Source organism: Astyanax mexicanus, chromosome 16, assembly GCF_023375975.1.
Source record: "Astyanax mexicanus isolate ESR-SI-001 chromosome 16, AstMex3_surface, whole genome shotgun sequence".
NCBI lineage: Eukaryota > Metazoa > Chordata > Actinopteri > Characiformes > Acestrorhamphidae > Astyanax > Astyanax mexicanus.
The window spans coordinates 9,383,420-9,411,279 of record NC_064423.1 but is presented as its reverse complement, the minus strand read 5'-3'; the positions used below and the strand labels follow the sequence as shown (position 1 = coordinate 9,411,279).

Below are 27,860 nucleotides of genomic sequence, written 5' to 3'. Positions count from 1 at the left end.
TGAGTTTGAGGCCTCGTGGTGAGTGCTTCAATCCTGTCTGTAGTTTATAGAATAAAACAATAATGTTCATTTTACTCAAACATAATATACCTATAAATAGCAAAATCAGAGAAACTGATTCAAAAACTGAAGTGGTCTCTTTTTTTTTTAAAGCTGTAAACCTGTGTAATATCGAAATTTGGCATCGGCCTAGAAATCCCACATCGGTGCAAGTTTACATTTGTCTAGTGTGCCTACTTTTTTATTTATTTAAAATATAAGGAGAAGATAAGCTTCCATGTAAATGAATACTAACATAGCATATGTAGACAGAATACCATTACAATGATGTTGATGGCTATAATATTCTTCCGGGGATGACTATTGTACAATATTTTTTTTTTCTATTGTACAATACATAACGTTACAGCTGATGTAATTACTAGTGAAAAAACATAGGTTTTTAATAGCTGGCCTGTATTTCTGGGGGTATTTCAGGTTATTCAAAATCTCCTGTACTGTAATAATCTGGCGTCATCTGGCCACAACCCACAGCAGCTCTAAACCTCCCCTCCAGTCACCTGGGTCGGTGTCCCTCAGAGCAGGCTGACGTTCTCTTTCCTTCAACTCCTGACATTTTCATTTCACCCCAACGGACTAAGGAGGGCAGCAGTGGACCTGCACTAGTTGTTCAACGCTCAGGTCCGCTAGCTTTAGCGAGTTCAGCAGCTAACTGAATGGTGGTGATGGTATACAGCTGGGGAGCAGGTTAGAATATCTGCTGTTTATTATATTCCGGTATTTCACTGCTGAGCTGCTATTTACTCCAGCTGAACTAGAAGAAGTTAGCTAAGGCAGGAAACCATGTCTTGTGCCTGCACCTCAGCAGCGAGACTCTTCATAAACTCAGCTCATAAAGGTAAGAGACACACTTTATTATGCTGCTAAAACTTTAGCTCTAGCGTTAGCTTAGCACAGACCTGGACTGTGGGCTAGCTAACACTAGCTAGGAGATAAAATAAAAAATAAGCTTATTTTTTGGTCAACATGGAAAGTTCTCTAAACACTGGATATGTACTTCTAATAAACTGTTGAGTATTGTAGTTGTAAGGCATGTTTTTTAGAGTACAGGGGAGTTAATACCCGGTTAGCCAAAGCTAGCTAACCTAACCTACCTGACAGACATTTAACCAACCTAGCTAACGTTAGCTACCGGCTAAACAACGGAGCAGCTGAAGTATGAATGTTGATACACCAAATTGCTACTATTTAACTTACAGACATATCTAAATCGGTTTAACAGTGTAAGTTAGTAATTTTTTTAAAGTCGTTCACTTAATTTAACAATCCATTACATCATATAAACAATCAGTTTAATAGCTAAATTATTCCTTAGTTTAATAAACCCTTCAGTTATTTATTCCCTTATAACTCCCTTAGTTTATTAGCTAGCTAAATAATTTAATTATTTTTTCCCCTGAGTTTAATAAGTTGTTTCCTCGGTTTAATGAATCGTTTCCTCAGACTAATGAACTGTTGCCCTAAAATAATGAATCGTTTCCTCGGTTTAATAAATTATTTCCTCAGTTTAATAAAATGTTTTCCAGGTTTAATTAATCGTTTTCTCCGTTTTAATAAGTTTGTTTCTTTCATTTTTAGTGAATTGTTTCCTCAATTTAAAATATTGTTGTCTTTTTATTTAATAAATCACTCCTTCAATTTAATAAATCGTTCCCTTAGCTTAATAAATCACTCCTTCACTTAAATAAATTGTTCCTTTAATTTAATAAGTTATTTCTTCAGTTCAATAAATCATTTCCTTAGTATAATAAACCTCTGCTTTGGTTAAATATTTTTTCTTTCAATATTTCCCTTGGTTTGGAGTTGGGTGCTTTCGTTAAATTGAGACAGTAATTAATTTAATCCAAGGAGCGTACTGTTGAATAAAGCGAATGGTTTGTTTATGTAAGGTAACAGTGTATCAAATAAAAAAGGAATTGATAAATCAAGAAGTAGTAAAACATCTACACTGAACAGTGAGTTTGACTTTAATAAGTATTATTTAAAGGCTTTAAACTGAACTGACTGTAACTCTACAATTTTTCTCATATTTTGAGCTACCTGTTTGTTTGTTTTTTTTTAATAAAAGGAATTTTGAGATGCACTTGCATTCACCGTGGTTGGGATTAAGTGGCGGAGGGGCTTCACTTAGGCCTAAGTTAGGCCTGTAACTAAGTGTGAGATTGATTAAATTAATTATTTCAAATGCAAAGTGTGTTTGTGTATATTTAGTTTGTTTGTTTAGGCTGTGGTCAGTTGAATGTTGTGTTAAGCAGTTTAACCTGATTGTGTGTAGATGCAGCTTCATGTAGACCAGGTGTGGCAGAGAAAACAAACAAGAACTCTCAGATATTTTACGCAATTTAGATTATTTTTCATACTTAAAAATAAGTACATATGGTCATCCTACATTACTGTGTGTGTGAGAGTCACTAAAATTATTTTCTATGTTTTGTCTAGGAATACATGGATCAAGAGTACAGCTGTTTTCTCTTAGCCGAACAGGATCTCATGAAATTCGTTTGACCCATAAAGTCCCTGTGAGATCTTTCTCAGAGACCTGTGTGTACTATGCATCCAAGGATGGGATGAAGGATGGAGATGGTGGAAAGGTAGTTCTGTGTTTATTTCTTTAATAAATCCCTATGCTTAATGGGATAAGAAATTATTAAAATTGTCTTTGTCTGGATGTGCAACAGGTTGGCAAGCATGGGTAAAATAAAATGTTATGTTGTTTAGCAAATTTAAGTTTTCTTATGAACATGTTCTTTTATTCCCTTAGCAATACCATTTCAACATTTTGACAGTGGACAGAGCTAATTACACTGACATGCCCAAAATTATAAGACATTTCTATTGTGCCTTAAATGTGGATGTGATCACACACTTATTGTGCTGTTTACAATAAGTTCAGGTTTTCTAGATCATACACAAGTGACTCTTTGGATAAAGTATTAATACGTGTCTAAACAACTTCCAAATTAGAATGTGTTGTCTATTTGGTGCAATCTAGCTCTGATAATTCACATTGCCTTGCTGTGAGCACACTGGCCAGTGTTCAGCCTTACTCACAAGATAAAACCTCACAATTTATACAGTTGTAAGTGTTCTCAAGCTGTCTCCTGAGATAACATTACTTGAATGTAATTACATAGTGCTATCCCATGACCTTTGACATGTTTGTGTAAATGCAGTTATATGTGCACCGCAACACATTCAACATAGCCTAATGCAATGTTAGGGCATTTCCACACCTGTAGTTGGTTACTATAGTCTAGTTGATCAGTTGATAAGTTTGTTTACTTGGAGCATTTTCTCCCTCTGTTTGGTTTGGTTTCACACAGGCATAAATCTAAACTCAGCAAAATGCTCACCTATAAACCACGCAAGCACATTGTCTCCTCTGATTGGTCAGACTGTCTGGTGCAGGAGCAAGAAAGTAAATATAGCAAGAAGATTTTGTGTGCCAGTTCCAGTATATCTATAATATATCTGTAATATATATATATATTTTCCTTGCAGTGTATAGTGTATTTTTGAAATATTTTATTTAAAAGTGTTTTGTCATATCTCCAAGAGTATTGTTATTGCAAAAATACCATGAAATATCGTGGTATTATTTTAGGGCCATATCGCCCACCCCTACCGCAGATGTACACTTAGTAAATGAAATCGTGCAGCTGCGAGTGCAGAACTGCAGCACACCCAGCTAACCAAATAACGTTGTTGTTACGTGCGCGCGACGTAACTTGGTGACCAAGTTATCACATTAATTGTGCATGTAAACAGCATGTAGCAGAGTTTAATAGCTGTGGTAATTACTGTTATCAGACAAATATAACAGATTAAACTGCACCTTATCAGCAGTTAAAGCTCAAATAAAAATAGTATATTTAATAGCTGGATCAGATACAGACCAGATCACGTTCTCACCTCAAGTGAACCGCTCCAGAGTTTGTTTGGGACCGAACCGAGACCACCTCCACTAGCAGGTGTTTTGATTTGCACCCGAGTGCGATTACTGTTTTTACACCTGCTCAATCAAACTGCACAAAGGGCACAAACAAACCAGAGTCCATTTTAACCAGACCAAATTGTGCTAAAACAGTGAGCAAACTCTATATCTCACTCTTACAATTTTGTAATTGTTAATATTCTTATTCTTATTATTCTTATTATTCTTCTATATTTAGTTATTTAGTATTACTAACAGTATATATATATATATATATATATATATATATATATATATATATATATATATATATATATATAATTAATTTCTTGGCTCTTTTTCTGCACTGTATGGCTGTTAATTAAAAAAAAAAATCCTTATCTCATAATAAATTCTAAAGTCTCTGAAGTGACTACCTTTACAGGTAATGGAAAAATCTTCACTTTCAATGGAAGTCAGTGTGGGTGAAAAAAATATTCCAATCATTTTGTAGAAATATTTTTGATCTTTTAATTTTGTCGCAGTCTAAAGGACAGCCATATAAAAATGTTGTACGTAAAATGCATATGAACGTTGATCAGTATTAAGCCTGTCACGATAACAACATTTTCAGGACAATATATTATCCCGGAAAATATTGCGATAAACGATAATATGGTCATTGTAAAGCGCCACTATAGAAAAAGCTTTTTTCCTGCTTCTGGGCTCCCAAAGGAGCTTTAAGACAGTGTGCCACAGTATTAATATACTAGCATAATAATACTATCACAACTAACTTTTTATTATTAAGAGCAGACATTGGGTTTCCAATGTCTAAAAAAATAGGATAAAACAAATAAAGTACAACCACCCTGGGACTCTGTGAGTTCTGAGAAAACTTCACTAAACATTACACAGACCTTTATAAAAAATTAAAATAAAAGTAAAAACATATAGATTAAAGTAACATGTTTTTTTATATAACATTATAATATTCATATTTTTTAACTCTGGACACAACACAAAGGCACTTGCAGATTCCTTTTTATTAATCACTTTGGGCTCACTGAGGCACAACACTACTCTAATATTAGGAACAGCTTCTACTACCACACTCCCAGCAGTCTTCTTGCGTCACTCCAGGCTGCGAGCTTGTGATGTAATTTGATCTGTTATCTCAGCCTTCTTCTGTGTGTTTTGGACATGGTTTTCAATGAAGGTTTAATAGGAAGTAACATGCACTTTTCCTTCTCAGAAATCTGTCGGTGAAGGAAGTGGAAAAAGATCCAGTTCTGGTGCTTCAGGGAAAGGCGGTAGTCAGCTTCGTTGCCCTAAATGCGGAGATCCCTGCACACACGTGGAAACATTTGTCTGTGAGGATTGTATTCATTCTTTTATTGTCTCTTTTAATGTCAAATGTTCTTTAGTTTGTAGATATCTCATCTTATCTAATGTTTCTTTAAAATGGCTTGTATTAGTAGAGAATGTGACACCCCTGCCCCTCCCTTCTTGCTGTAATAGCCTCTACTCCTACTACTTGTAGGAGGGCTTTATACTACAGGTGCTGGTCAACGAATTAGAATTATTTGAAATAGTGCAATCATGAAATTCTTTGAATGCATTTTTTGTGCAGAAAGCAAATCAGGTGTTCACCGCACCTGTCCTACTCGTTAGACTAATCACAGAACTCGTTACCTGGAAAAAAATTTGCTCAGCTGAGCTTTCCAAAAGGCCCATTTAGGCCATTTAACTGTGACACTGTTGTTTTATTGAATTAGAATAATGGAGAAACCGTTTCATTGAATTAGAATAATTTTTATTATAATTACAATCATCACTTTCTCAGTATTTTGTGGCTGCCCCCTTGGCTTGTATGACTGCCTGAAGTCTCCGCGGCATCGATTTGACCAGCTTGTCGCAAGTTTCCGCACTCACAGCTTCCCAGGCAGTGGCGATGTTCTGCTTCAGTTGGTCCAGCGTAGTAGGCTTTCTGTCGCGAATTTTCCGCTTGACGATGGCCCAAAGGCTTTCAATGACATTGAGGTCAGGCGAGTTGGCCGGCCATGCCAAAACTTCAAGCTGTTTTTTAGTGAACCAATCTTTGGTCGACTTTGCCGCATGAGCCGGTGCAAGATCCTGTTGAAATATGAAGTCTTCTTCGCCGAACTGTTCCTCAACAGTCGGAATCAGGAACGTTTCCAGAACATCTTGATATACGGCAGCATTGACAGTCTTCTTGAGGAAGCAGAGTTTCCCTACACCTCGAGCGGACATGCATCCCCAGACCATAACGCTCTGGGGAAACTTGACGGATCTTTTCACGCACTCGTGGTTGTAGGTTTCGCCACCACGACGCCAGACACGAGGACCTTGGTCACCGAAGGAGATGCAGAAGCGTGATTCGTCACTGAAGACCACTTTCTGCCAGTCTTCAGCAGTCCACTCGCCGTGTTCTTTGGCCCACTTCAGCCGTTTCTCCATTTGTTTCTTGTTCAGCATCGGTTTTACTGCTGGAACGCGAGATTTGAAGCCGAGTTCGCGCAGACGACGGTAAGTGGTTGATCTGGAGACGTCAGCGCCGGTCTGCTTGTTCCACAAGTCGGTGAGCTCGGAAGTGGACTTGAACCGGTTGCTGACTGCGATCTTTCTCAGCTGCTTGTTGTCGCGAGCAGAAGTTTTTCGGACGCCGGAACAGTTGGTGCGCTTGCTGCAGTTTTTCTTGAGAGCTTTGCAGACGGAAGACTGGCTGATGCCGAGCTGCTCAGCAATTTTAGTTTGGGTCAAGCCTTGTTGGCGAAGGGCTTGAATTTGAGCCACTATTCCGGTTGAGAGGTCGCGCTGCTTACCCATGATTGATTTTACAACTTAGAAATTCTACTCAACCCTGACTTTATACTGCACAGTGAACACTTTTCACAGAAAACAAAAATTCGAGCATTTATTCTAATTCAATGAAACGGTTTCTCCATTATTCTAATTCAATAAAACAACAGTGTCACAGTTAAATGGCCTAAATGGGCCTTTTGGAAAGCTCAGCTGAGCAAATTTTTTTCCAGGTAATGAGTTCTGTGATTAGTCTAACGAGTAGGACAGGTGCAGTGAACACCTGATTTGCTTTCTGCACAAAAAATGCATTCAAAGAATTTCATGATTGCACTATTTCAAATTATTCTAATTCGTTGACCAGCACCTGTAGATGCTAGATACTAGAACCCAATTTCACTGCTTCCCAGCTTAGTTCGGGGGGACTTTTTACCCCTTTAGATCACACTTACTGTTAAACTTGGTAGATTTGAGTAGTAATTAAGTCTTCTGAGTTTTCCGTTGATTTTATATGGTATAAAGCATTGAAGTTGAGGATGAGATGAGGAAAACTCCTCACAGTGGTGCTCAAAAACTAGGAGAAATCTTTCCTGGACCATAGACAGTTGCTCCAACAAAAGCAAGATAAACTGTTGTTTTAGTACCTTAATTAAAAGAATGGAAGACGCTGTAGGCAGGTGCCCTTTTACTTTTATCCATATAGTGTACAGTACATGATCAGGTGTAGTAAACCGTGTTGCAACATGTTAAATTTCCACTGTGACCCTCATTCCTCATTGCTATTGTGTCATTTGGCCTTGTGGACAGTTTGTCCATGTGGAATGTCAGTCTGTACACTGGACAAACAGTTTTGTAACTAAAAATAAACCTCTTGCATAACTACTGGCAGCTTCTTCCAGAGGTGGTGTTCCTCTAGTAATTACTGACGCTCAGTCTTGGTTGTTTTTCTGGACTGTTTCACTGCTTTTGATGTTTCTAGGAATTATTGAACTGGACAAACAGGCTTGTACCATTGTGCACAATTTTACTACCAAATCAGATACAATCTTGTAGACCTTAGGCATTGATTCTGAAGGACATTTTTTATTGTCAAATCTTGATCTGGTGTGTAAAATCATTACATGCATAACATGTTGGATCATCTGTTTCTCTGTCAGCCTCAACTAGGTTTGTCAAATGTGAAAAATGCCATCACTTTTTCGTGGTGCTGTCAGAAACTGACACTAAGAAGAGTCTGAGTAAAGATCCTGAATCAGCTGCTGAAGCTATGAAGCTGGCCTTCCAACAGAAACCACCCCCTCCTCCTAAGAAGGTACTGTTTCATACTAACTATTCACTGCTGGCTTCAACTGCTGTTACTGCAGTTGGTGCTTCTGATTTTAGTTTAGTAATTACCAAATATTTGGCAACCTAAACTGTTCGGCTTAAAAAAAGGCAACAAAGAAAAATAACTTTTGGCAGAATAAAAACAGAATAATTTACACAGAAAAAAGCAAAACTCATGAATTTAGGCCGTTTAATTTATGTAGCAGTAAAAAGGTAGCAGAATGAATGAAAATCTGTATTAAAAAAAAGAAAGAAAAAAGAACACATGTAGGTTTGGCATGATAACTGTTTTCTTTGGAAAATATATTTGTCTTAAAAAATAATGTTAATAAATAATATAATTTTATCACTACTTATGCCACTGATATAATGATAATATAGTAGCGTAATAATGTATTTACACATTACTTTCAAAAAGCAATGAATTTTAAAATAATGAACTGATATTGGAATAAAGTAGTAAATATGCTAAATACATATTATAAAAGTACTCTTTTAAGCCAAGTTGACATTCCAGTTCATTTACATTTAATAGGCTCTTCTTGCTAAGTTAGATACAATAGAACATATTGAGGTCAGCAGAAATGTAGGTTATGTCTATATGTTGTGTGATAAGTCGATAATTAAGCCACGATTAATCACGGAATATTGTTATGAATTAACCTAATATTTTTTTTACATTTTCTTTTGATTGAAAACATGTTTTACGCTGTACCTCTTTTCTTTCTTTATTAGATCTATGCCTACCTGGACAAATATGTTGTGGGCCAGGCCCACGCAAAGAAGGTGCTTTCAGTGGCTGTGTACAATCACTACAAGCGCATTTATAACAACATGCCAGCAGGCTCCAGACAGCAGCAGGTGGAGGTGGAGAAGCAGGGCTCTCTCACACCCAGAGGTTTGTATCAGATACCTATTGATGTACAAACATCTGCATCTCTTCATTTACCTGGTCATTAAAGAGATACTATTGTGTTATCAACCCAATCTTCTGCATCTGTAACATATGAGTGTCTTCTCCAGTAAGTAATTGTGATTAATCTGGCCATTTTGATTATTAAGAAGTCAAGGTTCAGGCTAATCAGGTATGTCACAGAACCTTTTCCACCATTAAAAAGGGTAAAAGCTTGCATTTACCCAGGCATGGAGAAGGAAGTCACAAAACTGTTTGGGTGTGAACGTATAACAGCATAGTAATAGTAGCAGAAAATTTACACTTTGAACAAATAAGGGTGCTAATTTTTATTGAGTTGTGAAGCAGTGGAACTGTTATCTCTGAAATGATGTTGCTTCATCCAGTACTTTTAGGATGAGTTAGGGATGACATCCTGTCCTCACTAACGCTAATCTCTTATGTAATCAGTGTAATCAAATCCCGACAGTTATGCTCCAGAATCTATTAAAAGCATTTTTTATGGACAGTATATACAGTTTCTCTAAAAATAAAAAAAATCAATAAACATATTTTTTACATTTGTAAAAATCCCCTGGCTTATGTTAAGGATGCAAAAGGGTTTTATGTGGCACCAAATAAAATGCTCATTTGTTGCACCATTATTTTTTAAAACCAACCTTACCCTAAAAAATATCTCTTTGTAAGTGAGGTCCACATTGTTCTGAGTAAGTATTCACCTCCAACCCTAACTACAAATGACCTAGTTTGATAGTTTTGTGTGTTAAAACATTAATAAAAGCAGAAATACACTACAAAATATATCTATAAAAACATTATTATAATGTAACTGTTAAAAGATATTTTTCATGCTTACTCTGAACACATTAGAATAGAGTGTACTGGTGTGAAATCTTGTTCTCAGTGTCTTCTATATAAAGGCTGTTTACAGCAAACAGCTCTCCTCCTGTACTGTCTGAGGAAACCCAGTGATTATCAGCTGTTTACTGCAGATGCAGCAGATTAGGTTGAAAAGTGCTGAAGTAAATTGTTAAGGTCAGTCACTGTCAAGGTTACTAAACCGTTGCACATGAATGGTGTTTGTGGTGTTACAACAGATTTGACTAAGGGTCTGATAAATTGCCTAGTTTTTTCGATATAGCACCAGATTTGTTTGGAGCTTTGTGATTAGTTGACTTCTCTTTCACTGGTTTGTAGCTGGTTGGGAGCCAATAATGCCACTTTATCAGGGTTGATGTAATCTTTGAATCATGTAAGACATTGCAAACATAACATTTAACAGAGCAACTATTTACCAGACACTTTATTATTTAACCACCACCTTCTTTCTACACTCATTATCCATTTTATCAGCTCCACTGAGCATACTTTACACGCTGCATACTTTACTATGCTTCTATTACCCTGTTCCTCAGTGGTCAGGACTCCACAGAATAGATCACCACAGAGCTGTAACTATTAATTTAGAGCAATAACTTTTATGTGGGTGGTGGCTCATTATTCTCAGCACCAGTGTGTGTTGCACTGGTGTAAGAGTGGATCAGACACAGCAGTTGGGGCTGCTGGAGTTTTTAAACACTTGTGTTCACTCACTGTCCTTCACTCTATTAGGTATCATCTACTCCTTCATCAGCCATCACAAAACATTGCCTTCAGGACACTGTCTCTGTATTTCTGGTTGGTGGACAGTTCTGCAGTGACTCTAAGGTATTTAAAAGCTCCAGCAGCACTTCTGTGTCTAATCCACTTGAACCAGTACAACACACACACATTACCACACACCATCCCCAGTCCTGACCGCTGAGAAACAGGGTGAAAGGAGGATAATAAAGCATGCAGTGAAAACAGATACAGTAGAACAGTCTGTAATTATAGAAAGATCTCCTTTATGATCAATGGATTATGAAGAAGATTAAAATACGCAGCGAGTGTAGAATCAAGGAGGTGGTGTTAATGAAGTTGCCAGTCAAAAAAGAGAAAGAGAGAGAGACTGTCTGTCAAAATTTATTATAAATAATTTTGCCTGACACTCATAATGTGTTGCTTCCCATAACTGGCTACATTTCTCCCCACAGTCTGATCTAATTGATTTTCCCTTTCAGGAACCATGTGTGTGTGTGTTGTGATTTGGCATTTGTACAATATTTAAGTTAATACAAGCTTTACTGACCAACAATGTGCACAATGTAGTGGTAATAGTAGTGATGTCATTGTAAATCTCCTACTTTTTCTATAGAGCTAGAGCTAAGACGTCGGGAGGATGAGTACAGATTCACAAGTAAGTGTTTTTGTTGATGTCCATAACTTTTTATATCATTTTTGCTTTTCTTATGCTTTTTTACATTTTTTTTCCAAACCTGCTAGAAATCAACCTCCTCCTTTTCTGTTTTTCTGATGATTTGATTATTTGTTTATTTGATTGGATTCATGAGTTGACTTGTTGTACAAATGCCAAAGAACTGTTTGTATGTGGTTGTCTGTCTTCCATTCTGTCATTTTTGTTTGGAAATTTCATTTTCATTTTCTTTCTCCTGTTTTTTGTAAAGGGGGTGTTTTAGGAGTTTTTTGTGGGATGAAATTTAGGGAGTTTCATGAGTTACAGACATTGAATGAGTGCAAAAGACTAATGTGCTCACAGCCCATCAGCTCCCGCTTTCAAGCTGGAGAGGGTGTCCTATTGACCTCCTTTCACTCTGGAATTGTGTTACGCAATCCTTGAGCAACGTCAGCTTTAGTGCATGCTTTTCTAAATGAATACCGGGAAGTTGGAAAGTATTTATCATCACGTAACCAGGCCACAGGTTCACTCACTGTACAAGTAATGTATTGTTTGCTGCAGAGATCAGATCAGAATGTACTCTGAATGTAATTCATGGGGGAGCTGATTTGTTTTTCTCTCTGGAAATTTGAACAGATCGTTTAAGGTAATTGAGGCTTTTCAGGAAATTCATACTGATTATATACTTGGTTTTTGCTTTCTATACACCAGTCATTCTAGTAGTCGTTTCTATTTCCCTTTACTCATCACACACGTTCATTCAGGTGATGTTTGCTGTGCTTTTTACCACAGGAAATCCCTTTATATGCCTTTGGTTCAGTCTTGCTGGTTAATCTCACTGGGTTTGTTCATGTGAACGACTGCAGTGACGACAGCTTTTGTCTTGTTGCCTGTTAACCCTGGTTAAAATGATTAGTTCCACATACAGTACCAAACAAAGTTTTGGACACACAGGTTCATTAATGTATGTTCTTTATTTTATTTTTTTAAATATTAAAAACTTAAAAACCTATGAAGGAGCACATAAGCAGAAAGAGAGTAGACTTATGTTTTTGGCTTTACAAACACCTGATATATAGAGCACAGAGTGAAGAAAGCTATTATCAAAAGCTTAGCAGTGCTAGATGTCCTTAAAGACAGTTGAAGACTGGGCAAAGTTGAAATAAAAGATAAAGTTGCTACTTTAAAATAATGAAAGTACGTTAGCAATAGAGGACCTAGATGTTCAAGGAAAAACATTTTTTTATTATTATTAAAATAATTAAATATTGCTATGTACATATAGTTTATATTGCAGTAGAAAGCGTTTCATTAAGCAGTGTATTATTTTTAAATGTATTTATGTATTTAAAATAAACATTATTTTCAGGATGTGTTACTGACATTCCTTAAAGGGTGCATTACATGAATTGGCAAATTAAATTTTGAGAATTTTGTAGTTACTGATAACCAGTTTTTTGATATTGGAATGATATTCTATCAACCAAAATTAAGACATGTTTTGTAATCTTAGTTTTGGACATATCGTTCAGCCAGAGTTACAGAGTTCTGCAGTATGTGTGTGTGTTGTTGTTTTTTTTGTCCTCTTTAATTTATGACAACTGTCTGAATAAAAAAAAATCCTTTTCAGTCTTTTTATAATTAAAATTTTAATAATGTTTAATTTCTTCAGTAAGTCAGATTGAAATTTATGCCTTATCTATTTCTTTTATTTTTTATTTGTTTGTTTTGTTTTGTTTTTTTGTTTTGCTGGGCATGGACATTGTTGACGTAATCAATTTTTTTTTGCCTGTCACTCCTTCCGTCTTTTCAAAGTGTGTCCCAGTTCACACTCTACGTGCTGGTGTGCATATACCTTTATTAGTATAAGTAGGAGCCATTTCTCATATGTGTGAACTTATATTTTGCAATTCTTCAGTTTTTAATGTAATAGCAATTTTTTATTTAAAAATGAAGATTATTATAAAACTTTTTTTTGGTCTTTTACTCAGATTTTTTACACTATGTTTTATTCTGTGTTATACTTTTTAGCAATTGGAGTAAAATACATTGCTTACCGTATCACAGTATATTGAAATATATTTAATCTGATCCAAGTTCCTCCCAATACAAAGCATTGGAAAATGCATTGGATTTATGCTTTATTTTGTTATATATAGCAAGAATTTGACTATGGTGTTTATCACTTTACAGGGCTTACAGTTCACTATATTGCTGAATTATGAACAATGTACTGTAATTGTTTATTTTTTATATCATATTTAGAAAATCTGAATGAAAAAAAGTTTACTTTTATCAAATTATAACAGAATGATCTAATGACAGTACAACACAGCTGTCTAGTGGGCGGGGTTTCAACGAAACACTAAATAAACTAAAACCAATCTTTTCAGGGAAAAAAAATAATAATTTTGTCCAATAACACTGCAATACAATATATTTCCTACACACTATTATCTTTAGACCTGCCTTTTTTTTATAGTGGGATAAGTGATGTCCCAATGTAATCTAATAATGAGAAATGCATAATAATAATTTGAATGATTGATTTATGATGTATCCGCAGTGTAAGCTTGCATTACTTTCTAAGGTCGTTGACAAAATAAAACCTAAAAAATAATATTCTAGTGAACACTATCCTCTGAAGTTTTATTTTTACAGTCATGTCTGATTTTTGTATTTTATTTTGTCTGCTGTGCTTGTTCCAGAGCTGCTGCAGATCGCAGGGATCAGCCCCCATGGTAGCGCCTTGGGAGCCTCCATGCAGCAGCAGGTGAACCAGCAGCCTCCTCAGGAACGGAGAGGAGGAGAGGTGCTGGACTCCAACCACACCGACATCAAACTGGAGAAGAGCAACATCGTACTGCTGGGCCCCACCGGCTCTGGTCTGACTGAACTCCTAATTTTCTCACAGTGTAGCTCCTGGAAGAGGGGGTTAGACTAGTGCATGCAGTGACTGAAAAAAACACTGGGAGAACATGTAGTGTGCTACAGTAGGGGTGGGTAATGTGGTAACGCACCAGTAAAACATTCCAGACTTTGGATCTGAATGCTCTGTGATAATTATGAGTCACAAAATGTGTGTCCATCACAATAGCATTGCCATGTTGTCTCATTGCCCAATTTCAGTTAAATATTTCATGTAGCACATAAACACTGATATTTGAGTGAAATTAAGTTTAGTTTAGGATTTACAGAAAGTGTGCAATAATTCTTTAAACAAAATTAGGCAGGTTCATAAATTGGGGCACACCAACAGAAAAGTAACTAATATTTAGTAGAGCATTCTTTTGCAGAAATAACAGCCTCTAAACCCTTTTATTGCTTCCAATGGGAGTCTGTCTTCTGGTTGAAGGTATTTTGGATTATTCTTCTTTAAAAAACATCTCCAGTTCAGTCAGGTTTGATGGTTTCTGAACAGCCCGCTTTAAATCACACCACAGATTTTCAATAATATTCAGGTCTGGGGACTGAGATGATCATTCCAGAATTTTGTACTTGTTCCAGCCCCGGTGCAACTTTTGCTTTCTCACTGATTCTTGAACTGTTGACTGGAATCTATGCAACCCTCAACTTTAACAAGATTCCCAGTACCTGCACTGACCACACAGCCCCACAGCATGATGGGACCACCACCAACTTTTACTGTAGGGAGCAGTTAAGTGTTTGTCTTGGAATGCTGTGTTCTTTTTCCACCATGCATATCATCCTCCAAATAATTAAATTTTAGTTTTATCAGTCCACAGAACCTTATTCAAAAATAAAGCTGGTTTGTCTAAATGAGCATACCTCAAGCGACTCTGTTTGTGGCGTGTGCTCAGAAAAGGCTTTTTCTGCATTACTTTCCCATACAGCCTCTCCTTGTGTAAAGTGCGCTGAATAGTTAAACGATGCACCGTGACTACATCTGAAGCAAGATGATGATGTAGGTCTTTGGAGCTGGTCTGTGGGTTGACTCTGACTGTTCTCACCATCCTTCTCCTCTGCTTATCTGAGATTTTTCTTGTTCTGACACTTCAGGTCTTAACTAGAACTGTGTCTGTGATCTTCCATTTCCTCACTCTGTTCCTCACAGTGGAAACTGCAGCTGAACTCTCTGAGATTGGAGCTTTTTGTGTCCTTCCTCTTAAACCATGATGTTGAACAATCTTTGTTTTCAGGTCATATGAGAGTTGTGTTTTGAGGCTCCCATGTTGCCGCTCTTTAGAAAAGATGCAAAGAGGAGAAAAACTTGCAATTGGATCCTTAACACTTTCTTGTAATTGGATTCACCTGTGTTTGTAGGTTAAGGGTCAATGAGCTTACCAAACTAAATTTGTATTCCAGTAATTAGTGATAAAGGTATTAAAATCAATAAAAGACAGGGGTGCATAATTTATGCACCTGCATATTTTTGCACACTTTCTGTAAATCCTATTCTCAACTATTACTGTTTTCATCTGCTATTTGATATATTTAACTAAAATTGCTGATCCCAGCAACCAATGATTTATAAAGAAAAATCATGAAAATTATCAGGGATGCCCAAACTTTTTCATACAACTGTAGATCATAAACTGTTAACTGGGGTGGGGTGGGCTCCTTGGTTCTGTCCACACCTGTATAAATTGTGGTGTGTGCTCATGGTAACGTGACTTACTGGATATCAAGCCAGTCCTTACACTGGGTGCCAGATGGATGGGACTATCTATTTATATTAATTAATCATAAAAGGTGGGTAGTGATGATCATGACAAGCAATTTCTGGCTAAAACTGTTTGTGGCAACAGTAAAGCAGTGTCTGACAGAAAGCCAAACACACATATCCTGCAGTCAGTGCAATATTTTTTAGCTTTCATGAAACATGATTCTAGACCCATGTCCCATAAAATTTGTTATGTCAGTGTAAATAAATATTAGCATGCAAACATTTGGGCACCCCTATCCTGCTTCTTTAAAAATACTGTTAATTTGCTGAGTTTAAATAGAAACTTGAGAAATTGACTAGGGTTGCCAAAACTTTTGCATGTGACTTTGTGTGCGGGTGTATGTGTACTTTTTACTGTTGTTTGTTTCGCTAAATGCCCTAAAAAGTGAGACATGAGATATTGAACAAAGCTGTGAAATTGAGTCTTTAACATTTGTTTTGCAGGAAAAACCCTTTTGGCCCAAACTTTAGCCAAATGCCTGGATGTCCCTTTTGCGATCTGTGACTGCACTACCCTCACACAGGCTGGATATGTGGGAGAGGATATTGAGTCAGTCATCGCTAAACTACTGCAGGACGCCAACTATGTCATTGAGAAAGCTCAACAGGGTAAGATGCAAAGGGATTATTTTTGGAAAACACTTGATCACATTTCTTAATGATTATTCTTAAATGCATGGTAACGACACACCCTTTAATTGTTTATCAACCAAATACTGTATACACAGAACGTAACAACAATGCCAGCACTAACAATAGCAATCAGCCATATCAAAACAGTTATACAGTAATTATACAAAATGAATTCTATTTGACATTCATGCAGGCCCAATGTACGCTATTGCTGCTCATCTGCAGGGCCTCCATGCCTTCACCCGATAACATGCTAATGTACTTGTACTTACTAACAAGGCCCCAGACAAGTATGTTGCTACATACGTAGAGTACATAGAGTGCACTGACCAAAAGACAACTTCATCACTCAAGTCTGAGTTATATATATTCAGTCCCAGATTCACAGCACAGTAGATGGCACAAGCAAATGAATAGACAACGTGTGAGTAGAGAACGCAACGGTCTAAACACCAGCAGCTCAGCAAACCGCAAATCATGAAGTACTTTGTGAGAATCTGTGGTGCCAGTTTAATGATGCACGTAGTACTTTGACGTTAAGGTAGACTACCGTCCACTCAAAGTCTTCAAACATCCAAAACAAAAAAGTGATTAAAAAAGTGAAACTTACTTCAAAATGTTGCCCCAAAAATGTCTATTGATGCATCCCTTTTCACTATTTTATTTCAAAGCGTAGCAAGTTAATCACAATGGGAATGAAAACTAAATATTTAATTTATAAAACTTTTTTACTCATTTTTGCTAATTGTTGTGCATACAATGGAAAAATGTTCTTCAGTTAAACCGTGACATATCAAGCTGTAGGAACTGTCTGGTGCAACAGTGGTCCCAGAAATTTCAGCCCTCATTAGATATGCAACTGCTTGTTCTGCCTGACTACTGTCTGTAAAGATGATTCCCAAAAAGAACCTACATTTACCTGAAGTTTATTTGTATATTTATGATGCATAGAGTCACAACTTATTTATATTTTCCTGCTAAAATTCTGTCATTGTGCATAACTTGTGCATTGTGCCATAACTTGTCATTGTGCAGAACAACTGTAGGGAAACCCAGCTAGCAATTGACACTGGTGTATTGATCTATGACAATCAGTGCCAATGTCATATAGCGTTCCCTGTCATGTTTCATTGCTTTAATTACTGTTTTTGCGGTGATGTAAAAGGTGTTTGTGTAATGTGGGTGATCTTACATCAGCTGTTTAATTCACAGGCATTGTTTTCTTGGATGAAGTGGACAAAATTGGCAGCGTGCCTGGAATCCATCAGTTAAGAGACGTGGGTGGAGAAGGAGTTCAGCAGGTTAGTCATTAGAGCCACTCTCCTGCACTGAATGAACATAAAGCTTAAACTTTTTTTTTAGCTCTATAGATGCATTATAAAATCTGCAGCTTAATGGATTAAGTCCTATTGTTAATGTAAAAAAACTAACAACTTGTTTAAAAAAGGTGACTGTTATGAACTGTTATGCATTATTTTCATTTCAGGGTTTACTTAAACTCCTGGAAGGCACAATAGTGAATGTTCCTGAGAAAAACACACGCAAGTTAAGGGGTGAGACGGTGCAAGTCGACACTACGAACATCTTGTTTGTTGCTTCTGGTGCTTTTAATGGACTGGATCGCATCATCAGCAGAAGAAAGAATGAGAAGGTTCGTTTTCATTGTTACCTTGTTAACCTGCCCAGTAGGCTTGCCGATAATTTTTAGTGGTTGTATTTCAGATCCACTGTGTAATGCATTCTATACACTATGTGGGCAAAAGTATTGAAACAGTCTGTTCTGTTAGAAAGTCATCCTTCAGGAATCAGGAGTCAGAACTTCAGAGTTGACTTGAGTGTAATCTTATGCAGACAGACTTATACGTACATGGGCACAGCTTAGTTGGGTGTTGTTTTTCTCTTCTCTCTACTCTATCTGACTGAGTAAAGCCCTATTTGGATGGGATTAGTTTCTCAGGGGGACAACTGTGAAAAATATTTCACATTTCTTAGCGATTAAAGTCTTGCATTCGGACTGCAATTGAAAAAACAGGAGGACCAGTGAGTTGTTTTTTTTTTTTTCTTCTCCCCTTTCCCCTCTCATCACGTTTAGTAGCTCCTTCATTTCCACTGGCTTTTGTATTTACATGGATCTCCATTTAAACGTGTAATTATGGTGCCTGGCAGTGGACAAATAGCTATTCTATTAAACGCAAGGTGACGAAACTCTGAGATGTGCGTCCGGATGGAACTAAAATTACCGGGGGACCACAGAGTTCAGCGAATAACACTAGATAATTCAGCCTGTAAATTTTTTAGAGGACGTCTGAGGACAGGAAAAAAATCACAGCAGACCCCCCATAAAAGAGAAAATTACCCCAGGACCCCCTGATAAACAAATCCCGTCCAGATAGGGCTTAAGACATCTTAGTAGGACTTTACATACTTTAGAAACAGCTTTGAACACTGGGGGTGCAGGAGGAGGAAGGATAGGACTTTAGGGAGGGGTATGTGGAAGATATAGTGAGGGCTCTTTGGGTATCATCGAGGGAGTTAATGGTTGTCAGATGGTCGACACTTTGGTTGGGATTTCAAATTATCATATAATTGACTTACAAACAAGGAGCAGGTGTTTGAGGGTTGCAGTGTTATCAGTGTAAACAGGAATAGGGAAATAGGGGGTGACAATTGAGAACCTAAAGAAAGCATAATTCGTTGTTAACAGAATCTCTTACTTCCTTGTTTTGAATTAAAAGTGAGTTTGATCTGTTTTTATTAGATTTACTGTCTCTGCAGTCTGAGGAGGGGTTTCTGAAAGATTTCTGAGCATTGCTGTGAGGATTTGGTGCATTATGCATGATACCAATAGGTCCATTCTATTGGTTGTGTGTGTGTGTGTGTTAATGTCTGCATCGGTCAGAATCTCTTGCAGTGCAGGACTGAATTTATTTTGTTATTGGCAGGAGTTTAATCCATCCAGGCGATACAGAGGCGGAATCACATATATATACATAGGAAAATCCTACAAATTAATAAATTGTCTAGATAATTATAATAATCACGCAGTAATTATTATTATAATGAACAGAAGGAAAACAACATATTAATCAGTAGTATTAACAACAACAATGATGCATATATTTATTCATTTAAATCCACCTCTTCTACAAGAATCTTGATCTGGCTGCAATGGAGAAAGACTGTGGAGAGACAGCCTACTCATTTGAATAAACCTGCCCCTGAGGGCTGCCTCCACAGAGCTCACACAGTCTATGGTCCCGCCCATACAGTCATTGGTCCCACCCCGGCTAGGTGTAACCCAGCCCTTTTACAATAACCACTCTTTTTTGAATAGAGCTGAATAACGTTTTAAAATATGAATTCTGTGGGGATATAAAAATTTAACAATATAAGCAGAGGTTACACTAGCTGCTGCATTTAAATAATGGAGGTACAATTACAGTATACTGGAAAAAAGCGTGATTGAAGTTGTCTGTTTTACCATTGAAACCTATAGGGATGGGTGGGATTACACAGCTTTCTGCAACCAAACAGCAGGGGGCGCTCGACCATTTCAGTTTTTCTAACTCACCTGACAGCTTGTGTTTTTGACAAAAAAACAGGACGGCGCTATCCAGCTCTTTATTGCTGTTTTAATAAATATATTAGTACATTTCAAACACAATTAATTCATATTGAACAAATTAATTCATATTGGGACCACAGGACGGGAGCGGCAGAAATGTGTATGTGGCAGGCAAATGCGGGATTAAAACAAGCGTTTTTTGGTGGGAGCGGGTGGTAACAGGACTAAAACAAGTGGGAGCAGGTTTAAAAAGAACAGTCCCATTCAGAACTTATGTCGCTCAGTGCATTCATTAGAAGGGCCGTCATTAGAAAGCTATTTAGGGGTTTGTATAATTATGGCTTAGTACTTAACTCTATGCTACCTATTCTATTCCTATTTATAGTACCTGGGCTTTGGTACACCATCTAACCTGGGTAAGGGACGACGGGCAGCAGCAGCAGCCGACGTGGCCAACATCACAGGAGGCGAGGTGGACGCAGTGGCCGAGATCGAGGAGAAAGATCGGCTCCTAAAACTCGTGGAGGCGCGTGACCTGATCGAGTTTGGCATGATCCCGGAATTTGTGGGTCGTCTGCCTGTGGTGGTACCGCTGCACAGCCTGGATGAAGACACACTTGTTCGCATTCTGACTGAACCTCGAAATGCTGTAGTACCACAGTACCAGGCCCTCTTCGGTATGGATAAGGTAAGGAACATCAACTTTTGGGTTCTTCACATGAGGTTCTGGAGAGCTTGTGCCCAGCACTGTAACAGCACATGTAAAGTGTGGCACACTGAAGGTTGTGATTTAGCTGCTGAATAAATTTTGGAATATTCTAATTAGTTTATAAATTAGTTTGTAAATTTATAATAGTGTTTTAATCATTTGTGTTGCTAAAATACATTATATGGACAGAAGTGTTTTATATCTTATCTCTACAAGGGGTGGGAATCTCTAGGCACCTTATTCAGTTTGATTATAATACAGAGGTCTGCGATGAGAATATAAAACGATTATTGATTCATCTAGATACATAATTTTCCTATATACAGGATTTATTGTTTTTCTATTGCATGACTACTTTGTACTTTTAAAGTAAATGTGATTTAGTCTAGGCCCTAGTTCCCATCTCTCCCACCCCATCAACTCAGGAAGAGCTTTGTAGTTGAGTAGCTGAGTAGCTGGATCAGATGTTTTAGAGCAGGATAAACAATAAAAGTGCAGGACAGAGGTTTCTCCAGTTGGAAACCACGGCTTTCAGACAAGGAGCCCTCTGACTTTTTCTCTGAAGTTCTTCTCCACTTTTTCAGTGTGACCTGACTGTAACCCCTGATGCCCTGCGAGCGATTGCCCGAATGGCGCTGGAACGGAAGACAGGTGCTCGAGGGCTTCGCTCTATAATGGTGAGAAATGTAATGGGTTTTAATAGTGTTTCACACTTCTTCACTGGGGTCCCTTTTTGATTCATGTTTTTGTCTTCTAACAGGAGAAACTGCTGCTGGACCCCATGTTTGAAGTGCCACACTCAGATATTGTAGCTGTGGAGATAAACAGGGAGGTAGTTCATGGAAAAACAGAGCCTCATTACGCAAGGTGAGAGATCCTGTTCATTGTGATTGTTGTATTAATAGACTTCCATTTCCTTATTTCCTGCATACAGTTTTGCTTAATGACGCTACTTAAGGAAGTAAGCAAAATCCTAGTGGTGTAATACAGCCTTGTGGTCAAAAGGAATATAGTGTTTCCAAAATACTGTGTTGAATTCATGCAGTAATTATACACTGATTTTCTGCCGGAGTCAGTTGTCTGTTTATACAGGTTTCTAGCTGCCAGTCATGATCCTTACCATTTACTACACTGTCTACTGTGGGTGGTAATACATGGCTTCTATGACGGTCGCCCTGCCTATAACCATAAGTTACAAGAAAATAAAATTAAAAGACCTTTTTGGAAAAGAAGAACTTAACTCAAACACCTAATTTAATACATATGTAGCTTGATATTTCCCTTATTGTGCTACAACCTTTGAACAACTTTGCTCTGTCTGGATATATAAAACCAAGTGTACGCCACAAATAGCCAATGGCAATTTTGTGTGTGCAATGTGCCAAGTCCTGCTGGAAAATGAAATCCACATCTCCACCAGCAGATGACATGGCTCTCCAAACCATCATTGATTGTGGCTACCAATTGGTCTTATATAATATTCAAATTTTCTGAGAAACTGATTTTTGGGTTTTCATTGGCTGTAAGTCATAATCAACAATAAAATAAATAAATGCTTAAAATAGAGCACTCTGTGTGTAATATGTCTATATAAGTTTCACATTTTAAACAGTATAACTGAAATAAATTACATTTCCAATGATATTCTAATATTTTTTTTAGATGCACCTGTACATTGAGTGTCTCCTGCATTCAATGTGGATGTGATTTTCTTTAAGAGTCCCTTGTCTTTTTATGCAAACAGTTCTAGCTAGATGTCTAGCTGCCGGTCATGATCTTTACCAATCACTGTGCTGTCCACTGTGGATGGTAATGCATGATTTCTATGGCGTATTTCTGATACACGTGAGACTGGATTTACTCAAGTTTACATCTCAACTTATACAGGTGTGAGTGTTTAAACACTTGACACTTTTATGATCATGGTATATATATATATATATATATATATATATATATATATATATATATATATATATATATATATACAGTTGTGGTCAAAAGTTTACATACACTTGTAAAAAAACATAATGTTATGGCTGTCTTGAGTTTTCAATAAGTTCTACAACTCTTATTTTTCTGTGATAGAGTGATCGGAACACATACATGTTTGTCACAAAAAACAGTCATAAAATTTGGTTCTTTCATAAATTTATTATGGGTCTGCTGAAAATGTCACCAAATCTGCTGGGTCAAAAATATACATACAGCAACATTAGTATTTGGTTACATGTCCCTTGGCCATTTTCACGGCAACTAGGCGCTTTTGGTAGCCATCCACAAGCTCCTGGCAAGCTTCAGGTCGAATGTTTGACCACTCTTCTTGACAGAATTGGTGCAGTTCAGCTAAATGTGATGGTTTTCTTGCATGAACCCGTTTCTTTAGCACTGTCCACATGTTCTCAATGGGGTTTAAGTCAGGACTTTGGGAAGGCCATTCTAAAACCTTAATTCTAGCCTGGTTTAGCCATTCCTTTACCACTTTTGATGTGTGTTTTGGGTCATTGTCTTGTTGGAACACCCAACTGCGCCCAAGACCCAACCTTCGGGCTGATGGTTTTAAGTTTTCCTGCAGAATTTGGAGGTAATCCTCCTTCTTCATTATCCCATTTACTTTCTGCAAAGAACCAGTTCCACTGGCAGCAAAACATCCCCAGAGCATAATACTACCACCACCATGCTTGACAGTAGGCATGGTGTTCCTGGGATTAAAGGCCTCACCTTTTCTCCTCCAAACATATTGCTGGGTGTTGTGGCCAAACAGCTCAATTTTTGTTTCGTCTGACCAGAGAACTTTTATCTTTGTCCATGTGATCAGCAGCAAACTTCAGCCGAGTCTTAAGGTGCCTTTTCTGGAGCAAGGGCTTCTTTCTTGCACGGCAGCCTCTCAGTCCATGGCGATGTAAAACACGCTTGACTGTGGAGACTGACACCTGTGTTCCATCAGCTTCCAAATCCTTGCAGACCTGCTTCTTGGTGATTCTTGGTTGACTCTTGACCATCCTGACCAATCTCCTCTCGGCAGCATGTGATAGCTTGCGTTTTCTTCCTGATCGTGGCAGTGACACAACTGTTCCATGCACTTTATACTTGCGTATAATTGTCTGCACAGTTGCTCTTGGGACCTGTAGCTGCTTTGAAATGGCTCCAAGTGACTTCCCTGACTTGTTCAAGTCAATAATTCGCTTTTTCAGATCCACACTGAGTTCCTTTGACTTTCCCATTGTAGCTTTTGTAGCTGAGTCTAATCACTGGGTCAAATGAGCCCTATTTAAATGGGCTCATGAGAAGTCAACAGCTGTAGTCAATCAGAATCACTTACAAGAAGTGAAGAGGCCATGACATGAAGCTAATTTGATTGACACAACTCGCTACATCACCAAAATTGACAAATTTTGTTGCTGTATGTATATTTTTGACCCAGCAGATTTGGTGACATTTTCAGCAGACCCATAATAAATTTATGAAAGAACCAAATTTTATGACTGTTTTTTGTGACAAACATGTATGTGTTCCGATCACTCTATCACAGAAAAATAAGAGTTGTAGAACTTATTGAAAACTCAAGACAGCCATAACATTATGTTTTTTTACAAGTGTATGTAAACTTTTGACCACAACTGTATATATATAAATAAAGATTTTCTTTGCAAGTTTTGCAATTTTAGAGATACAAGAGCTTTGTGTGAAAGGAGCAATTTATTTAGGTGACTGTGGACAATTTGGTTGATTTTGTGTTTATTTTCCTTTCTGATTTGAATTATAATAAGATTATTATATACATTTTATTTTACATTTCAATTATTAACATGTTGGTGTATTAATATTTAAAATGTTGTGTGTATATTTTGCAGAGCACCAGCAAAAGAAGCAGCAGAGGAGGAATATGACTCTGGAATGGAGGAAGAGAACTGGACCAGGCAGGTTGATGCAGCCAAGAATTAAAACCAGCCAACAAAAAAACTTCTTATTTAAGCTCCAAATGATGAATAATTTTTTTATTTCAGTTTATTAAGTAAGTAATGATTCACCATGGGTCCATTTACACACATACATGTACACACTGATGTATGTAGCCCTGAATGATCTGTACTAATGACTGATTCACCTGTAAGTCACAGTGTGGAGTTTTCACTTATCCTGAATTATACTTATGGACAAATGATTTAGACGAAAAACATGTTTAAACCAAATGTAATCTATGAACTATGCCTCCCAGTGAGTGACTGTTAATAGTGAATGTAAAAAAATATTTTATTCCTTTATAAACATATGTTTAGATTTTTATGAGCTGTTTGCTTTCATTGGTTTGAATGGAGATAAGAGGATAAAGATCACATCTTCCTCTTTGTTATAATGTTGAATAACCGTTTTCTTTTTCTGCTCAGAGTGTTATAATATAAAAAAAAGTTCTGGACACAATGTTCCACTCTACAGTGTAAATCTGTTGAGATTTATCCACTGAGGTACTTGTTTTGTTTCATTATACTCCTTTAGCTTTTACTTGACAGGGAAACTCCTCATGAAATCTGAGTGAGCATATTTGTGACACACCGGAAGTAGTTCTTAACAAAACAACTTTGTAATAGAGTTTTATAGTCCTCTATTTATCTGCTGCTGTCTGTATTACCCTTCATGCTGCATTAGTTTTGTGCATGGGTTTGTTTGTCTTTTAATGGACTGGTTTAGAACAATAACTGTTCCAGAACGCTGCTGATTGGTTGGTCCTTAAGGAGCTTAAACATGAGCATAGTCTTGTTACTCTAACCTGTTAGACCAAGGTTCTTCAGATCTGGTCTTGGAGGGCTGATACACTGATGTCCAGTCCTGCTCAAACACACCTACTAACACTGGCAGATAAAAGACGAGTAGAATGAGGGATATCACAAACCATACTGGACCCTCCTGAAATGGAATTATAAGCTGCTGCATTAGCTAGATTTCCCATCAGTATTCTTTGAGAATTCCTCCAATTACGCACCTTGTATCTCTCGCTGCTCACATTTTCCTCTTTCACATTGCATGTTGTGTAATTCACATCCCACTTTTGTGAATTACACAACACTCATCTCTCCTTCTGACTGGGAAACCTTCTCTTAAGATATGTTTTTAATAGGTGTAGCTTTTTCTGTGTAGACTGATTTTCTGTGTATACGCACCATCATGGATTGTCTGAGTCAGATTGGTTTATTTTAAACCTCTGATAACATTCAAGAACAGAAAGAACAGATCAAACTGATTAAAAACCTCTTCAAAAAAACCTGCACAGATTCTGTAGTAAGATGAAACCAAGATAAGCTTGAGTAGGAAGAAGCACAAGATAGGTTGAAGTCAAACATGGTGGAGGCACTGTTTTTGAATGTGTTCAAATGGACTGACAAATTGTGACAGACTTTTTAAAGAACTTCAACTATTTTACAGCTGGGATCATGTGTACAGATTTTTCAGAAAAATCTTTGATCTAGGATCACCTCCCATTTTTGCTCTAATCATTATGATAATTACTAAAGCTGCACAATATATTGTTTGCTAATTGTGTACTTTCAATACATAATATAATACAATATCAGCAATTTGGTTATTATGTGCAGCCTGGTGGTGATCTTTTTTGTTTCAGAATTAATTAAATCAGTTATGTTACAGAACTGATTTTGATTTATTGGTCCTAGATCAACGTATTTATTCTGGGATGTTAAGCAGACAGATCCCATTCCTCTGTTCTTTTGTAGGCTTTCTTGTAAAATGATATGGGTTAATAAAGCTGTCCTTAACTCTCTGGCTTTGGATTCATTTATTCCACAATGTTCTTTTATTAATCAAATATCACTTGCGCTTAATGAGTACATTAATAGTGCACCAGACAATAAAGGCAATGGGTAGTTTTGGAGAATAAAGAAGCAAGGGTAAAAAGGCTAAGGGCTACAGCAGGCTGACTGGGTAGGACACCATTCGAAAAATGCATCCATGGAGGTACGGATATCTGAGAGGACAGCAGAGATCCCACCTGACACGGAAGTTAAGGGAGTCTCCCACATTTAAATAGGGGCCGCCTGCCCCCCACAAATTATATACAATATTTTATTGAGCAAGCAAGTTAAGAAGACACATACACATTGATTAAAGAGGCATTAAACCTAAAATCATTTTTTTCATTAGTAGCTGAAACGTGTTCCTTTAAAGTTGTGAAAATGTTTAGAAACATTTCATAAACTTAAACTGAGGATGATGTGTCTGCATACTTTGGTTCACAGACACTCACAATATGCAAATCAGTCTATCCCCTGGTGAAGTTCAACTTCTGAGTCTCAAAGCTATCAGAGGCACACAGCTCACCCCAATCAGATTTTAATTCTGCACCACCCCTAAACCCATACATCACCCAGTGCCCCTCCCAAATTACTCCTCACATTTTTTTATTTTTTCAAATATGAGCTGAGGGTGGAGTCAGCTAAAATCAGGGGGATTAGTTACCCTTTATTAGCGTGACAATAGATCATCCTGATTGGCATCCCTTGTTGCACAGTTACCACTAAGGTTTCTGTGTGGGGGGGTTTGCAGTTTGGCTTGATCTAGCACGAAACGAGAGAGTGGGATTGCAAAACACACAGAAAATGAAAAAAATAAACACATTTTACCTCATTATTTTGAGATGATAATGTATTGTTTGGAGATATTTTCCCAAAATTTGGAAATTATTTCTTAATATTTTGAAAAATGAATTGCAGTCATTATTTAATTACATTTTTGCATTTATTATTTTCAGATGTTCAGATTTAGTTTATTCAATTGATAAAATGCTATGTAATTTATTTGCAATTATCTTCTAATATTCTAAAATTAATATTTTTTTTTTTTTTTTTGATGGTGATTTTTCCTTTTTTTCTAAGTGGTGTGTGCATGGCCTTTCATGATTTAACAGGTAAACCCCATCTATGTTCAAAAACCTGTTCCCT

The 27,860-nt window shown here is 37.2% G+C and overlaps 1 protein-coding gene and 1 long non-coding RNA gene across 3 annotated transcripts in view; one reads left to right on the top strand and one right to left on the bottom strand.

Moving 5' to 3' along the window:
- The window catches only part of LOC125782198 (uncharacterized), a 374,822-nt gene that overhangs the window by 265,456 nt on the left and 81,506 nt on the right, over window positions 1-27,860 (bottom strand). The window lies entirely within an intron of this gene.
- clpxa (caseinolytic mitochondrial matrix peptidase chaperone subunit Xa) lies at window positions 583-26,683 on the top strand. Of its 2 annotated transcripts, XM_007260222.4 has the most exons (14): window positions 583-898; window positions 2,500-2,651; window positions 5,229-5,346; window positions 7,954-8,108; window positions 8,858-9,020; window positions 11,272-11,313; window positions 14,022-14,198; window positions 16,445-16,609; window positions 17,846-17,934; window positions 18,120-18,284; window positions 20,584-20,886; window positions 21,492-21,584; window positions 21,668-21,774; window positions 24,762-26,683. In XM_007260222.4, exons 1-14 carry the CDS (start codon window positions 844-846, stop codon window positions 24,850-24,852), a joined length of 1,875 nt encoding a protein of 624 aa, XP_007260284.1. In that variant the 5' UTR covers window positions 583-843; the 3' UTR covers window positions 24,853-26,683. The 2 variants fall into 2 exon arrangements, with proteins under 2 accessions (XP_007260284.1, XP_007260285.1); XM_007260223.4 differs by lacking the exon at window positions 11,272-11,313 and having other exon boundaries at window positions 584-898.

What these genes read in the sequence shown, in the direction of transcription:
- clpxa (XM_007260222.4), top strand. Translation starts at nt 844, where the DNA reads ATGTCTTGTGCCTGCACCTCAGCAGCGAGACTCTTCATAAACTCAGCT. An exon ending in CATAAACTCAGCTCATAAAG is followed by an intron (nt 899 to 2,499) that starts GTAAGAGACACA and finishes TGTTTTGTCTAG; the next exon opens with GAATACATGGATCAAGAGTA. An exon ending in CACCCCCTCCTCCTAAGAAG is followed by an intron (nt 8,109 to 8,857) that starts GTACTGTTTCAT and finishes TTTCTTTATTAG; the next exon opens with ATCTATGCCTACCTGGACAA.